Below are 16,904 nucleotides of genomic sequence, written 5' to 3'. Positions count from 1 at the left end.
GATTAACTGCTGTACGAGGGCTCGTCCGCTTGTGTGGGACAAAAATGGCCAATTGCCGCTCTACTTCTAGAGAGGAAAGTGTTCTGAATGTAACTTTTTGCGAACTAAACCTTTATCTGAGAGCACAAAGTATTTCATTGAGAAGATTGTATTGTCATCCTCATGCTCTCAGGTGACAGCAGAGCTAATTCTGGTCAGTGAATGTTAATGAATGTGGAACTTTGCAGCAATGCACCTACAAAACTTAAAACATGCTTCTTGTGCTTTTAGCATTATGTGCTTTATTAAAAAATTCAAACAAAACCTGGTAAATTCTTTCTGTATATCTAGACTTCATTTGCTTTTAACGAATCAATAAACATCACTCCAACTTTACTGCCAGTGTCTTTGTTCACTCCCGATCCCCAAAAAGCAAATGGACACATTCTGCTTTGACAGTGGTATTTATTTTCTACAGCTGCACTGCACAACATTAATACCCACTTTTCAGTACATTGCAATGACAAATGTCAAGCTTGAAGCACAACCTGCATTTACAATGGCAACAATATCCAAATACAAGTTTTTGGTTTTAAAAAAAAAACTGTCATTGTGTAAAAATCTTCAGTTTACATTCAGGAGGAGTTGCTATGCAGCTGCTAATTACTTCTATGGCACGGAAGTAATCACAACACCACCACCCCAGTCTCAGAACACGATGGTAGTTCAGTTACAAAATTACGTCACAAGAAATTTCAAGACACTTAAGGAGGAAAAAGGAGTGAGGGCTCCGTGCAGAGCCTTCCATGTGCGGGGCCATCAGGTCCGCGTCAGTTTATCTGGGGGCATGAACCCTGAGTCTCCGAGCGTCCTGAGGGCCACCCTGCCACTAGGACGGATGGTGAGCCACGTGATGCTGCCGTTGTTCAAGCCCATGCGTAGCCAACCCTCTGGAGGAAACTGCAGCGCCCTGAAACAAGACCGGTGTGAGCAGCCGAGTCAACTGGTACACATTCACAGGAACCAGCAATCAGTCTGTGGTATTTTCCATTACCTAGATGGACTAAATTATGTTTCTTAACTGGACACACAGGACAAAGATTGCACGCACTGTAATGTAGCAGATGTAGCAGGAATATCAACATTACCTAGAATGTATGCATAGGGATTTTCTTAAAAAGTGGAGTCAAGCACAAATCCTGAATTAAAACAAACCGATAGCTACAGACTAGTTTCAACACAAATGTTTGGCAAAGCAATAAGACCCACTTCTGCCTGAGCAGAAATGAGATCACAAGTCTGCCAGCAACACAAACCTGCACACAAAATAGCGGATGACATTGGCATGACACACGATGATCTCATAGCTGTCCTCCTTCTGCTTGGGGTCAGCCCGGTGGATGTAGCGACGGAAGGCTGCCTCAATGCGAGCTCCATCTTCATGGTACTGCTGGAGGATGGCATAGAGGTTGAAAGCGACCTTTGTCACAGGGTCGGGGTTCTGTCTGAACCAGTACACAAAGCTGCTGCGCATTGAGAGGAATGTATGAAGAGTTGAGATTCCAAAATGTGCCCAACAAGAAAGAAGAAATACTTCTAATAAAAACTAAACCTACAAAATTATTGGGACATTTACTGAACAGTTATTAAACATCTGCCAGAATTAATTTAATGAATTGTGTAAATTGAGACTAGGACAATTGGTCTGGGTGGATTTTCAGCGATGAATGTCGGTGGAAATTTCCCAGTCATCCAGGTGGAATAGTCTGAAGGTTGAGTCATGTCAACTGGATTTCTTCTTTTCAGTAGAAAAAAATGCAGGTGGCCTGAAAATGACTGAACAAGGCTGACATGACTCAACCTTCAGATTTCAGAGATAAAAGCTTTTCATGGTCATCAAAAGCTTGATTAACTCATTGTGAACAAACACAACTGACTCAATCTGCTCACTCTGATCAGCCTGAGTTTACTGTGTGTTGATCAGCTCTGAGTTCAGAGGCAGGTTTGAGGTTTTAAAGACCAGATTGTTGGAATACCCAGCTAAACCTAAGTATCCTACTAGAGCTACACAATCTTTTTTAAAGACATGCTTAAAACCAGAACTACCTGGAAGCGACTGGGTCATATTTTTCCATGTGAGCAAACCCTTTATCACCTCATTAGAAATGGAGTGTTACTACTATGTTGTACCAGCTGCAACTCCAAATCCAAATGAGAAAACTAGAATCAACAAGGTTGATCCTGATGTTGGCACTTTGGAAATCAACTCTTCCTATAACCCATTCCTTTAGGCAGTGCACTGATGAGCCTAAACACAACAAATGCACTGCTCTGCAAGTAGAGCTGCAAAGTGGAGAGTCTCACCACAGCGTCTGGCTTCCAGTGGGTGACGGGTGGAACCGGCTCAATGGGTGCTCCCTCTCTCAGCAAATCGCAGCTCACCAGATCCACTCCTGGACCCATAGGACATTTAGCACAGGGAGAAAACTTTAATATACACCTTGGTGGCATTTAATATGTGATTTACAGAATCTAGGTTGGGAACAGTCACTATATCAAGACCAGACCAAGTTTAATTCATTTTCCCGACCTGAGGAGGAAAACAGTAAGGAGTGTCAGCAGTGTAGCATCTTACTCAGTACCTGGCAGGTGTTTGCTGATGATGTTTGCTGTCTCTACAGCCCTGGACATGCTGGAGTGGATCAGAACATCATACTTCATCCCAAGCGCTGCCAATCTCTGGCCAGTCAACTCAGCCTGCTCCCGACCTGAAATCGGACAAACAGTGGCCGTTTTAATACACATTTGGCTGTTTAAACGGCTGCTGGGCCATTTTTCATAGCCACGAGGGGAGATAAAGACCTAAAGGAGTCAGGATCCTCTCCTTGTCACTGTTCCCACTCAGGTTGTACTGGGAATGTCTGATTAGGAGAATGTGTCGAGTAGCCTTGGGTTTGCCGTTGTCTCGCTCGGAGCTGGGGTCCTCGGCAGGACTCTCCTTCTTCTTCCCATTGGACAGCGCAGATGGGTCTCTCCTAAACGGAGTTAAGGCGGGATGAGCTTGAGATTAGAAGTGAGGTCAGATTTGTCTGGCATGGTTAACGTGAGGGATGGAAATCTGGGTTAATACAGCAATGAATCAAGATAATAGTCTGTGACACACCAAGAAGGAAAAACATTCAATGATCCATTCCTACTATAAATGTCTTATCACTAAGGTGGTCCTAATATTCCGCCCAGAGTCATTGGGTTACGCAGCTCAATTATTTATGACAACAACCACCAAAATATCCCTAAATGGCCTATAGAGAGTATACTTCGTTGGCATCTCTAATGCTAACGCCCTATCAATACGAAAGTGAAAGCTGAAAATCCAAACAATACGCGTCCAGCGACAACGATCACAGGACGAGACGTGGTACCTACTTGTCCCAGTTGAAGTCCCAGGCGTGTCCGGTCGGCGCAGGTGTGTGGTTGGCAGGCGCCCACGCCGGCTGCGCGGCTCGGAGGACGGTGAACCTCGACGCGTCCGCGCGCCGCTCGCCGAAGAGACCGCGGGACTCGGCGGCGGCAGCCGCGAAGACGAGCACGGCGGAGCTTCCAGCGACCCCGCAAATAAGTTTGAAAGTTTTCCTGTACGACATCCTGCGAACCAACCGATGCTAGCGGGTTAGCTCAACATAAATGGTGTGCCGACACAGCGTGTCACGCGTCCGATCCGCCCAAGTGTGTTTCTTTAATAGCGCTTGGCCTTTTAATTCACCCCCTGGAGGGAATACCTACCGCAGCGAGTGCCGCAAATATCTACGCAGAGGCGGCGATTCGCTGGAAACTAAAAATACAGTCAGCACGACCGACTGCAGGCTAATCTGGGTATTTCCTACAAACATTACGGTGGCCCGCAGGAGACAAAATAGATTTGTTTCGCAAAACGCACATCATTTATATTGACCACACGAGGGCGCTGTGATCCTTAAATCCACAATGGTAAACGTCACCTTACCTCGATTCAAAGCAAAAGTACACAATAAACGCCTTTATGCAATAATCTCACTTAATAGACCCATAGTTAAAACCTGCAAAAACATAATGCACTTTCAATTGTATTTTATTCGTAACTTCCAAGAACCTTAAATTTCATTTGGCCATTTGAGAGACCATTGGTGGTGGAACATTTTAACTGGTTGATTAAATATATAGATATGGATTGATAAAGAATGTATTAGTTTAATATAATTTTATTAATAATTAAATAATGTGTGACTCCGTACATGCGTTGTAGTTCACAGCAAAGCAGCATAAAACTCCCAAATTCTGAATGGACTTTTGCTCTCACGGGATAACGGGATCCAGGCATTTGTGTTCTCTTACTCTAATACACATGATTCAGTTTTGTGAATGATATATATGCATGTATATATATATTATTTTCAGTCCCATCTCTTCAGATCTCGTAGAAAGCTTCCGATGAATCGCAAAGTTATCGCGAACGTAGCTCCGATGGTTTTCTAAGGAAGCCACTTGGAGGCTTTGCGGAGAGGCTCCACCTTTCCGAGCGGCTCGGTGACCTCAGCAGTGGGCTGGATCGTAAGGGTGGGATTTCCAGGCTCACACAGAGCCGTATGTATCCCTGCCTCTCTATCTGAGGATCTATGCGGCTTCTACGGCAGCGACGACGGACCCGCTCGTAGCCCTCACAGCCGCATAAAGGCCCATACGTCGCGCGCGGGATCTTCATTTCTACACGCGACTGCAATCGGAATAAATAACTGAGGAATGTGGAAATTACAGAATGCCCAACAGCGCTGGAAAGAGATTTAAACCCACCAAATACATCCCAGTGTCCACCGCTGCCACGCTCCTTGTGGGATCGACCACTTTATTTTTCGTTTTCACGTAAGTTTGCATCGCCTCTTGCTCTCATTCCTACGACGCGGGCGCCGGAGCTTTTCGCTGCAGCGCGAGCCCGCACGTTACAGGCGGCGGATCGCAGCCCGAAGTTTGCATAGACGCGGTACGTCGCTCGGACGTAATAAGTGGTTTGACGTGGGAGTAACTCGATCACCCTCTGACACCGGGTTGCAACAAAGTAGCCTTACGCGCCCCCCCCCCCCCCCCCCCCCGCACGGGCGGATCGTTTAGCCTCGATACCTCGGAGGCAAACTTCCAGTGAGCCGACGCAAGTTTAAGACGGCTGCGGTCGAGCCGATCTTAGGCCGCGGATGAATTCACGCCGCAGGCAGTTGTTAATACAATTAAAATGGTGTCAGTGGCCCAGCGGGAGGCCGTGCTGGACGCACGCACCCACCGCTGGTACAGTTACAGCGTCGCACCACCCATCTGGAAGCGCTGCCGCTCCGGTCCGGGGCTCCCCAGGGTGCAGTCCTGCTGATTTCCCCCCTGCTCCAGGCTCCAGGCAGACGCATGTGTCGGGATTAGGCGTGTTCACCGGCCCCTTGTTTCCCCAAAAGCACGCGTGGGTTCATTTCGAGTGAGTTTTCTGCGGCGCAGGTGACAGCGACAGCAGTTCATGCCCAGCGGCTGTAATGATGACGGCTTGAGCCGCCCAGAATGAGCGTCTCCTCCGTCTGGTGAATGAGGGAGCTGGTGCAGCTGGCGTAGTAGCGTCGTTCCCACGTACAGTACGTGTGCCGTGCAGCGCTGAGCACCTGCTCAGTCACCTCTGCAGGAGGCTGGAGGGCATCGCTCCATCGCTCCATCGCTCCATCCTCACGCGTGGACGCGGCCTGTGACTCAACACCCTCTCGCTGTGGGTTGGTCTCGCGCTGTTTGAGGACCGTATGTCACGGTTGGCTCCACGCGCGAGTCACTGCGGCGTCTTTGTAGTGGTCTCGGGTTAAAGAGTTAGCTGTGAGCGTAGAGCAAGCGAGAGGCGCGAGGTGAGCGGCGTGTCCCATCTGGGCAAATACAAGATAGAAATGGATTCAGCCTGGAGTCTCAGGTCAGTGGCTCCCACACAGAGTTTGGTGTTTGTGTGTTGCACCTCTTTGCTGCACTGTCTGAGGCTTTGCATAAACAAATGGCCTACTTTACACGTGCTCTTGTACAGGGACCTGATGTGGTTGGAAACCAGCAAGTCACCAATCCAGAAATGAGAGATTTCTGCAAACATTAGTGTTTCACTGGGGTTCGCGTTACTGTAGTTTGGATGTTCATCCCCTCAGCAGACGGTTCAAGGCTGTGGATTAGGACTTGACTGCGCTGCTTCTTCTTTTGCCTGCAAAAGGCCCAAAGGGTTGATTTGTGCACACTGGGACCCCATGGGAAGCAGCACATGTCCGAACATGGCCGCTCCCCCTCACCGGGTGAAACCTGTCAGAGCGATCTGCAACAAGTGCATCGCTTTAACCCTGCAGACACACAAGCTCAGGGGCCGGCGCCATGTCCACACGTGTACAGAGACGCACAGTTTGTGAAGGTTTGCCAGCAGGACGTTTGGAGTCATACGGACACACACACACACACACACACACACACTGCACGCGGTGCGTTTCTGTGTTTGACTCATTGAGGCCTGACAGTTTCCCACAGAGATTAAATTAGTACAGAGGTATTTATATCGCTGCAGAATGTCAGCTCCAACCAAAATACTTCTTCAACCACCATAATGTTATTCGAGCCTTATCTGGCTTCATAACCAGATCCCTTTTTATTGTGGCTCAGACCTCCTGAAGTTGCCTCAGCTCTATCAGGCTCCTGTGCGTAATCCTCATTCTTCCTCATCACCGCCCTCGGGACAGACACAGATAGATGTGAGGAAACTAATTGATCACCAGGACAAGACCAGCGGTTCAGCGGTTCTCGCGTCCGTGGCCGGGAGCAGCGGCGCACACGAGAACGGGCCCGGCAGGACTCTAATCTTGGGCTTCCACATCTGTTTCCTCCCTTTCACTGTGCAGTCCATTGACTCTGGCTTCATTCACGTGGCTCCGGCGCCGCTCTGAGCCGCTCGCTGAGGTCCTTCCCTCTGTGTTAATCAGCGCTGCGGATGCGAAGGAGTGACGGAGTCGAAGCAGCTGCTGCTCTGTGTTAATCTCAGTTACAGTAGAGCATCTCTACCTCACCCTTCACTTGCTGCTGTGTGTGCATCATGCTTTTTCCGTATCGTATTGTCTCCAGCCTGATGAGCATAATTGATTTTCTTTGCTCCGCGTTGGACTGTGGCTCCATCCGTCGTCCCGTTTGCTCCCGGTGCGGAGCCGCATCCTCTCGTCTGACTCTTTTTAGTGCTGCGACTCTGACGCTGGGGGCGTGTTTGCCTCAAGTTTGTTTATTTAAATGCGTGCACTTGTCTGTCACTCGGTGTCGGCGCCAGTGAAAGAGCATCGGTCGCCTGTAGAATCCACAGCAGCTCAGCCTCTGTAGAACAAGCTGAGACATAAATACGCTTTTAAGACGCGCCTGCTCAGCTTTGACCCCCAAGTGAGTTCTGTAAAACATATTCGGTGAGATTAAAACACATTCCAGCTCTTAAGGCAAACTCATCCACTCGTTCGTCACATCGTTCCCTCCAAACGACGAGTGGCGCCCGTCGCCGGATTAGACGCCAGTCCTTCAGGCGGCGGTGGGAGACGCAGCCACCCTGACTTATCCTGGCGTATCACAGCGCAGAGCTTTAAACTGTGATAATCCTGAGCAGTTCTGCAGACGTGCGGTCCCATCAGCAGCCGAACGGCCCATTGGGCCGGACGCAGGAAGCATCCGGCGCAGCCTCCTGCCGTGGAGACATAACTGCTGTGTTTTTCACAGAGGGGGGTCCCACCAGTGTGTGGTCAGACCGCGGTGGCTGCTTTGACAGATCACATGAAGATGTTCTCTTCCCCTGAGGGTCCTCATCCTCGTACTGAGGACCCGGGGTCCGACAGGGGTCCGACAGGGGCCCGGCGGCGACGCTGCCACTCGGCGACGTCGGCTCTGAGCTCCCGGCTTTCGAGACGCGCCGCCAGTTGAAAGCTTTCCGTTTACGACGCGGCCTCGTCGATTCGACGGCGTGTTCTTATTCTGGGCAGTGGTTTGTGGGTAATTTTCATTCTTACTGGGGCTCATGGTTCACCACAAGGCACGTGTCCAACCCGGGATGTCATTACAGGCCGACCGCACGCTCAGACAGCTGGACAATCGCGTTTCCATCTTGTAGAATAACAGATAGAACCAAAGTGCCCGATTCTATTAACCGCGAGGCTTTTATGTACAAACTGTAGTCGACATACTGTATATTGTGAGAGTTATGACCCTTGAAGGGACAATTTGTCCTGATTCCTTTAGCACAGAAGCTCCGTTGCTATTCTGTGATCTCACTCGCTCCAGTCTTGATGCTTTCTTACTGCTATGCATTGTGCTGTGTATCTGGGACATGCTGGTGGGGACCAACGGGACCCGAGCGCCGTTGTTGCGGCTCTCAGGTGTCCTTGAGGTGAATCCCATGAGTCCCTGATTGAGTGGGAGCTGAGTGCAATACACTCGATGAAAAGCATCTGTAGAACCTGTGCCGTGTGAGGCATGTAAAGAGTCAGACTGGGCCCTTTGTGTTTGCATCTGCTGGCTCACAGGATGCTGGGACTGGGACTTATTGTTCACTAAAATACAAGCAAGGAGAATTTTTTGTTTTGGTTAAAACATAGGAGAAAGAGGGAAAAGTGTGTCTGGACCCATCACTTATATTCTATTTTTAGCAGTTTGAGAGTAATGGGATCAAGAGTTTCACACTTGATCTAATAATGGTCTAACTGGGCTGTTTTGGGATGTCTGAATGGGACTTGTATTGGCTTGAGGCAAACCATTCCACAACCAGGTCATACAGCCAAGACACACACACACACACACACACACACACACACACACACACACACACACACACACACACACACACACACACACACACACACACACACACACACACACACACACACACATAATCAGTCCTCTTTGGAGGCGAAGCATGTCCAGCTGTTGGGTTTCCTCACTGTAGAGCTGCAGAGTAGTGGTTTTAAATGTGCGCCGTACAGAGTCTAGTAAAAGTCCTTTTAAAGGCTCTTATGGGAACAAAAGAAAGTGGTTTTCTTTCATTTGTCTATTATAGGTATGTCGATCATGTCGACTAACCCTTATCAGACCCAGGCCGTCTGATTCTGAGGGGAATCATCCTGCTGTGTTGCCCCCTCGTCCTTCCTCAGTTACGGTTCAAGCAAACGCTACCTGAGCAGGATTCTGCCTACGTCTGCATTAATGAGTGAAAGAGACCTGGCGATTGAAAGGACAGCTCATCTGTTCGCGTCCTATTTCAGCCTTTGGGTAGAGACCATTGAGGCCAGGCTTTGATGGCCGGCCTTCTTGTTTGATGCTGCGATAATTCCCTTCATTTTACAAACGTGCAACGTCAAACCTGTTACCAGCTAAATGCTCCCATTAAAACCTGTTTGCATTAGACCACATGTATGACAGGATGGGCCCATTATTTGATGACTAATCATACTCAAAGGGTGACTTCCTAATCTGCGGGTGACAGAGGCCCCACAGTGTGAATCATGTTCTTAGAAGGACGTGATTTCGCACACGTTGAGCTTCAGTAGAAATCGTCTCCTCTAAAGTGATCCAGTGCTTCTTTTCTGCCCAGCGCTAAATGTGTGTTTTGTGCATGTGTGAACCGGACAAACAGAAAGAGCCTGGAAGAGCAGAGGCGAAGCGCGTTAAATGTGTTATTTCTAGTCCAGATCAGCGGAGTTGGAGGATTGCATTGCGCCTCTTTCTCCGGGTCTATTTTAAGCGCCGTTGGTTCATGTGCAGCACTAGGTTTCTGTGCTCGCCAACAAAACAAAGTAAATTGTGCCTTGTGATGCCGTAGCTGAGCTAAATGGATCCATGTGGGTTCAGCGGCGTGTGGGTGAAAAGTGCGGGAAGGAGTTCGCTGCTCTGCGCCGCCCTCCCACCTGCCAAACCAGCCCCCGCCTGGAAACGCTCCTCTCGGAACATGTGGGATCAATCCCGACCTCCAGCCGCTCCCTCCCTGGGTGGAGCCCCCCCCCCCCGTTTGCCCTCGTGCTGTTTTTCCAGAGGGTCTGCGTGAAGCAGAAACAGAGCTCGGTGTCTTCACGCCGCCCGCTTCAGCGGCTTCAGTGAGACATCGAGGACTCTGTTTCAGAAGAACAGAGTGAGACAGAGGAAGCTAATGAAGCCGTCTGGAAGGAGAGAATGGTTTTAGACGTCTGTGGAGACGAGTGGGCACAGAGAACAAAGCCGCCGCTCATCCATCTGTGCAGCCGTAGCTGCTGGAGGAGCAGATCGCCACATCTGACTGCAAACCATGTGCTAAGTGGAGACAATCATGCTGCTCTGATGACAGTGGTCCTGCTAAACGCTGTGTGTGTGTGTGTGTGTGTGTGTGTGTGTGTGTGTGTGTGTGTGTGTGTGTGTGTGTGTGTGTGTGTGTGTGTGTGTGTGTGTGTGTGTGTGTGTGTGTGTGTGTGTGTGTGTGTGTGTGTGTGTGTGTGTGTGTGTGTGTGTGTGTGTGTGTGTGACTCTATAAATACTGTTCCTCCTGTCTTTGAAGCCACAGATCCAGGGGGCTCCAGCGCAGCTCGCCTCAGCCTGACGTTCACCCATTCCCTTTGTAGTTCAGTGTAAAGGTGACCTTATCCTACCACATCTATCACATGCTATTATTGTTGTTGTTATTACTTCACATCTCTGTGGAAACTTTACGAATTGGAACCACTTTGATGTTAATATTTAACCTGGACAAATATGCACAACCTGCGACGTGATATTGTGACTTTATGGCTTTGTCTTCTTAGAAATGGTTTGTTTTTAGAAAGGCTCATCAGCTCCATCATGAGTCCTGGCAACCAAACGCAGACCTTTCCTAGGTGGCCCTCTGGGCCCCTGCAGCTGTATATTGTCCCTGGATCAAATGATGCCTGACACCACAGTAACTTTAAAGTGTCAGAGCTGGGCTTCGTGGAGAATCTGCGCTTGCCTTTAATGTTTGAAGTGACTTTCATGTTTTGCCTCCTTTAGGTAAAGACTCGCACGTTGTGCTATTTTTATTGCGCAGTTTGACGGATGATGTGAAATGTGCAGTGGATTAATCCTCCCGACTCCGTGGAAGGAAGTCGTTGACCACATCTGTGACACAGACAGAGAGAGCGGCCGATTCGCCGGCCGTGCGTTTCCTCTGCTGCACTCGCGTAGATCAGACCAAGTCGTAGCTGCTCCACCTTAAACAAGGCCGTGATGTTCCACTTTGTTTGAAGGCGGCACCGTGACCGATGCACAGCTCAAATAATGGGAACGATCACCTCAGACCTTTTGCCTCGCTGCTGGTATTTACAAACCACACGGGCAAAATCTAAGCTTGTATCGGAGATCGTTCCTCATAAATATCGTTTAACAGGCACGTGATGCTGAGGCGGTTCAATGCTGCCTTATCTCCTTTTTTCAGGGCGGAGGATGCTTTCTGTTTGTCTGGCCTCATCCTCAGCCTGACTGTTTTTTTGTGAGATAATACGAGTAGCCTTCGGGTGTTGCTGCCGTGGTGTCAGTGCCACTCAGCGGTGCCTCTTTACGCCAAATTGGGATCTAAGTTGGAGTCTTAATCCGACCTGCACACGGCAGTGATCTAATTCTGTGACCTGGTTGCGCCCGGTTGGATCAGCAGCCTAAGAGCGTTTGATCGGAGCTGACATGAACAGACTTTGTTGTTCGCGGTGTGTGTGTGGCACGGCCCCCCATCACTGCTGCCACCGCGCCATCAGCTGGGGGAATAATTGCTATATGACAATTAAACTGCTGTGGAACTTTTAAATGCCCCGCCTCCAAATCCCACAGGTCCCTCATTGTGTCAAGGGTTTTGACTGAAGAGCAGGAGCCGCTATGAGAGGAGGAGTTTGATGAATCCTCAATGGGGCAATGTCTGACATGTGAACGCTGTCATCGTCTCCACTGTTAATGAAATCGTTCGAGGTTGCAGCGATTTGCTGTAACGTCTAACCGTATATCTATAAGACATAACCACATACTGTGCAATGGTGGTAGTCGCTGACTCGCATGATTTAGCTTTTATTATGGCAAAGTGAGAGCAGAGATCCCATCACCAAAAGAGGCAGAACAAGCAGGAAGCTGCTGAGCGGACGCAAAAATACACCTGGCTCTGGGCAACGTCAGCAACATAAGCGGTGGTTCAGGAGGGTGCGAAGGCTGCAGCGCTCCAGCTGTCTCCACCCGAGATAAGTCAAGAACCGTGTGCGAGCGCAGCTCCACTGTCAGGTTTCAGCCGGGTCCATGGAGGCGGCGGCTCAGCTGTGGCAGTGATGGGTGAAGACGTGTTGTTGCTGATGCTGCCTGTCTCTCAGCAGGGGGCGACGGGGAATGTGACGGCAGCTGCCCACGGAGCCTGCTCTTCACGAGGCACGGGTGGAGGTGTGGCGGCAGCTGGAAGTGGAAGGCGCTGGTCCAGATAAACGCAACTTACTAAAATAAAAGGGAAAATGGGGGTGTGTACCAGTGTTAGAGCATTGCTAATATGAATTAAAGCATCTGTCTGCAGCCTCAGGAGACGGCCATCAATGCAGTCTTGACGGGTGGTGGCGTCAGAATCGTTAAAGTCTAAAATGCGTAGGTCGGAGCTGGAAATATAAGATAATGTAAAAACAAAAAAGGTGGCATTTAGAGAAGTTGCTGCTCAGTGAATGGGGCCCAATCAGAGTGCGACGCTTTAAGACGCTTACGTACCGGCCTCAGTCTCCAACTGCATGATGTAGACAGCAGAGGGGCATTAAGTTGGCCAAGCATGTGAGGTGACTCCAGGCCAGATGGCAACATAAAAGCAGGTTGGTGCTGCTAATAGCTCCGCTGGATCCTGTCCTGCTATCGGCCTCCCAGCCTGGCACGAGCCGTGCACGCGGACGCAGACACATGGCGCTGGGCAAAAGGCCGGCTGCGACTTTTTACAGTGAATGACTATAGCTTCAGGATAACAGCTATGCACCACAGTAGTTGCTGTTTACCCCCTAGTTCATTAGTGTAATCGCTCTATAAGTAGTTTGTGCCTTAGGAGGCAGAATTCCCTGATATTTAGCCTTTGGCTCAGCATCAGCAGGTAGACGCGCTCCAGTTTTTGCAGACTTGTGGCTCTGCCCTGAAGCAGCATTAGCTACGAGGAGGAGGAGGAGGAGGAGGAGGAGGAGGAGGAGGAGGAGGAGATGCCTCGAACGAGGCTCAGGCGGAATGAGCAACGGTATTGATCTTCCCTCAAATGTTGTGTGCCCATTAAGAAAGAGCTCATTATTTAGTATAATTTATTTTCTACAGGAAAGGTTCACGCAGGTGTGACGCACTGAGTCGATGAGCGGCTTTAATGTTTTCTACGTACAGAATCAACCACCGCAGGCTGAGAAAGACGTGCGCGTGTCGCGCTACATGCTTACAGCACTGATGTTAACGCTGAGCTGTCACTCACGCGTGGCGACGGCAGGCGGTTGCAAACAAGAACTCGTCCTCAGCGTTTTCTGCGCTTCCAAAGGAAAGGGCAAAGGTCACGGTGCTGAACAATAATATGGTTTTTATAAGTGAATCAGTGTAGCTCTGTTGTCGCATTCTTCAAGAGCTGCCGTCGTATGTGTCTTACAAACTGTGTGTGTGTGTGTGTGTGTGTGTGTGTGTGTGTGTGTGTGTGTGTGTGTGTGTGTGTGTGTGTGTGTGTGTGTGTGTGTGTGTGTGTGTGTGTGTGTGTGTGTGTGTGTGTGTGTGTGTGTGTGTGTGTCAACCCGGGACAAGGCCTGCCATTCAAGCACTTCACTGTGCTCACTTACAATCTGCTCTCCACATGGCCGGGCTAAGTGGTGACTGACTGAGGCCTATTTTTAACTACCCCCTGTAACTGGAGCACAGAGCTCTCTCATTAAAATGGGTAACCGGGCTAAAAGGCAGGTAGTTGTCGATCTGCATCCATAGACTGACAGTTGCTGGTGTTTAGCCCCCCCCCCCCCCTCCCCCCCCCCCCCACACACACACACACAGATACACACCTTGAGAAGCCGATCGGGTTTTTTTGAAGCGGTCCCGGGACTTGACTAGAAACGTCGCTGCTTGGAGCAATTAGGAGTTTGAGCTGGAAGTGGGACTCTCAGCGGCTCGTGGGGCTCGCTGAGCCGGCAGCGGGCCAGCGCTTATCTGCAGCCCATGTGTACCGACTCAACAGCCTGACACGGCCTGGACGGTTTACCCAGCAAACAGCTCTGTTGAACCTTTATCTTCCGCCACTTGAGCGTTTCAGGTACAGTCAAGTGTAAACACTGGTGAATCTCGAGTGTCTTTTCTGCGTCTCAATGACGGCGTTTACCCTCCCGGTGATACCACTGGCTTCTGCACTTGATAATGTTCTTTCCATAAGGTCTGAGCACCTGGCGATCTTCAGTCGGCTGGTAATGCCTGGCTGCCGCCGTGACCCGTCTCCCCCGGGTGAGAGTGGAACAGATGGGCCCGAGGCTTAAGTGGGGAAGCCACTCTGCTGGTGACACCTGTGCTCCCGGGGCCGCATGCGCCCGGACACACACTGTGTACAGCAACACAGGAGATCTTCAAACGTACACAATCACGCGGCTGTTACGGGAACGCAACCTGTTTTCTCCTCTAAGGTCTGAAGATGACTCAACTTCTAGCTTGGCTTATAGATCCTCTCATATCTTGTATAACACCCATCTTCTGCTGAGTCACTGTGAACTGTGCTGAATTAATGGTGAAAGTGTGCGTTTGTCCAACAAAGACATTTGTGTGTTGCGCCGGTCCGACTGTCCGGACTCCTCGTTAGCCTGTGACGGAGACTCTGAGCCTCATAGTGGGACTGATGAAGCTGGCAGAGGCTGGAGGCTCTCTTTGTTTTTAGCTCGTTAGACTCCCCAACGCCCACACCTGAAGCTTAGGTGTGAATGGGGATTTTGGATGCTGTCAGTTTGAATAGAATAATAGATTTCGCCTCCTCGCGCCGCCTCACACGGTGCTTTTTACATCACATGCGACCGCGTGGGCGGCTCGTTATCATGTGGCGTGCGGGTTCAGGTGGACACGGTAAACGGGCTCCTCTCACATTTTGTCCCGCGCTTCACAGCGTGAATAAGAGAACATTTCCGCTCTTAGGCCCAGAACAACTGCTCAAACCATTGGCGTCGCACGGGGGGAGGCAAACGGCGAGCGTTGAGCTGCCGTGTGGAAGATCGACACCTTCCAGCAGGCGTTTAGCCGGAGTAATAACCTTTTACTGCTGCGTCCAAAGCTCCACACTAAACCCATTTGATGTAATTATATTGGATGGCTTTCAAATCATGCTGGTGGGCCTTTGGTGGAGCCTGGTAATACTGCGTCTACACGACACGTCAAATTGATTTTCATTAGGACAGAGTTTCACTAACTGAAACACTATGAATGTGCAGGTGCCCGAACTTTCATAACAACCATTAGATTTAACAATGCACACACATTCATGCATCTCTGTGGGATCGTTGTTCCTGTTTGCTCACTGGCGTCGCCGCATTGTTTTGTCAAGTCAACCCTCCTCTGTGTGGATTGTGAGCTCTTGGAGACCGCGACCCCCCCCCTCCTGTGTGGCGACGTGGGGGGTGGAGGTGAGGTCTCCGGAGCTGAGTCAGCGTTAAGCGGCCAGCTTTTGCCAACCACCGTTGGATTTGTGCGAAACTCTGACAAAGAGGCCGCAAACGGTTTCCCCTCTCCGCGAGAACTGAGGGCCTGAATGGACAGAGTAAACACAATGCAGCGCGGCTCCGGAGGCAAGGTGTTACACTGATGCTCCGCTGTGGCCTTGCCCCGCTCGCCCGCGAGTGTGTGAACTTTGACCTCTGGCGGCTTTAAATCTCACGGCGAGGTGACGGCGAAGGCACGGACACACACACACACACACACGGACGGCTAGCGCTAGCGCTGCTGTGGCTCCGCTAGCTAACTGGGCCGAGTGGTCTGCTGAGCCTCACACTCAGGAGCTTATTTAAGTTTCGCAGCAAGTTTAAAGCATGTAATTATGTGCTTTCAAGGCATCCTGTAGTGTGAGGGTTCAGGGCACCAGCACCCCAACGTGTATCACTTACACTAAATGGCTCCGACTGAAATAGAGCAAGTTTTCCCTCCGTTTGGTAGCGATAAATATTTTATAGCCTTCAATGGAAAACTCTTTTTGTCTTTGTTCTGCACAATTGCACAACTGGGCCGCGGCTGTGATGAAGAGAGTCCAATGAGGTGTGGGTGTGTGTGTGTGTGTGTGTGTGTGTGTGTGTGTGTGTGTGTGTGTGTGTGTGTGTGTGTGTGTGAGTCTGTGCGTGTCCGTGTGTGTGAGTCTGTGCGTGTCCGTGTGTGTGAGTCTGTGCGTGTCCGTGTGTGTGTGCGTGTGCGTTTGTGCGTGTATGTGTCCATGCGTGTGTGTGTCTATAGAAGAACTGCTTTACATTCACAGGCTGACAGATTTCTTTCAGAAGGTTGGGATCCAGAGCCGGATGGGTTCTTCCCGTCTCCGGCTCTGAAAAGCAATTGGCTCTGAGGTGAGGTGGAGATGATTAATGTGGCGTCTCTGCAGGGAATGATGGTCTATCACAAAAAACTCAAGCAAACCCAGACTAAAACAATCCAGTGAGGATTCAGCGAATGTTAATGTTAATAACGACTAACGAGGAGTTAATGGAACTATAGCAGCTGATAACCAGGTAACAGGTAGTAAATCAGGACCGCTGCTGCTGAGTTTCCGACTCTCCGACCGTCTCGTTTTGTGGCAGATTCTTGCTTTACTCTTCCAGTGGAAACGTCGCCGTGCACTTGAGCTGCTCCGCCGTGGAGGAGTGAGCCGTTTGTTTCCACGCCGGACAGATGTTTGCTCCCCCACGGGCGTAAGTGTGTAGGATGAGTGTGTA

General features: G+C 50.1%; 2 protein-coding genes across 6 annotated transcripts in view; one reads left to right on the top strand and one right to left on the bottom strand.

Moving 5' to 3' along the window:
* Positions 1–409: 409 nt before the first annotated feature.
* pgam5 (PGAM family member 5, serine/threonine protein phosphatase, mitochondrial) lies at positions 410–3,896 on the bottom strand. 4 transcript variants are annotated; one of them, XM_029163773.3, is made up of 6 exons: positions 3,406–3,896; positions 2,842–3,014; positions 2,622–2,747; positions 2,344–2,432; positions 1,296–1,429; positions 410–949 (listed from the first exon to the last, which is right to left on the bottom strand). In XM_029163773.3, exons 1-6 carry the CDS (start codon positions 3,621–3,623, stop codon positions 799–801), a joined length of 891 nt encoding a protein of 296 aa, XP_029019606.1. In that variant the 5' UTR covers positions 3,624–3,896; the 3' UTR covers positions 410–798. The 4 variants fall into 4 exon arrangements, with proteins under 4 accessions (XP_029019606.1, XP_029019607.1, XP_055368139.1 ...); XM_029163774.3 differs by having other exon boundaries at positions 1,296–1,426; XM_055512164.1 differs by having other exon boundaries at positions 2,344–2,439; positions 2,623–2,747; positions 3,406–3,895.
* A 616-nt stretch (positions 3,897–4,512) lies between these two features.
* Positions 4,513–16,904, top strand: part of zdhhc8b (zinc finger DHHC-type palmitoyltransferase 8b) — a 37,372-nt gene continuing 24,980 nt past the window's right edge. The window contains exon 1 of one of the 2 annotated variants that reach the window (XM_029163766.3): positions 4,513–4,875. In XM_029163766.3, the coding sequence (XP_029019599.1) occupies positions 4,772–4,875 (104 nt within the window). In that variant the 5' untranslated portion in view covers positions 4,513–4,771. Of the gene's footprint in view, positions 4,876–10,350; positions 10,623–16,904 lie in introns of those variants that run through there. The other variant, XM_055512163.1, reaches the window with a different exon arrangement.

Source organism: Betta splendens, chromosome 9, assembly GCF_900634795.4.
Source record: "Betta splendens chromosome 9, fBetSpl5.4, whole genome shotgun sequence".
NCBI lineage: Eukaryota > Metazoa > Chordata > Actinopteri > Anabantiformes > Osphronemidae > Betta > Betta splendens.
Note: the sequence above shows the minus strand (reverse complement) of the source record. Positions and strands in the feature narration are given on the sequence as shown.

Coding starts and splice junctions, on each gene's coding strand:
- pgam5 (XM_055512164.1), bottom strand. CDS start 3,623: ATGTCGTACAGGAAAACTTTCAAACTTATTTGCGGGGTCGCTGGAAGC. Junction 3,015..3,405: donor TGGGACTTCAACTGGGACAA/GTAGGTACCACG, acceptor AACTCCGTTTAG/GAGAGACCCATCTGCGCTGT. Junction 950..1,295: donor ATCCGCTATTTTGTGTGCAG/GTTTGTGTTGCT, acceptor GTCTTGTTTCAG/GGCGCTGCAGTTTCCTCCAG.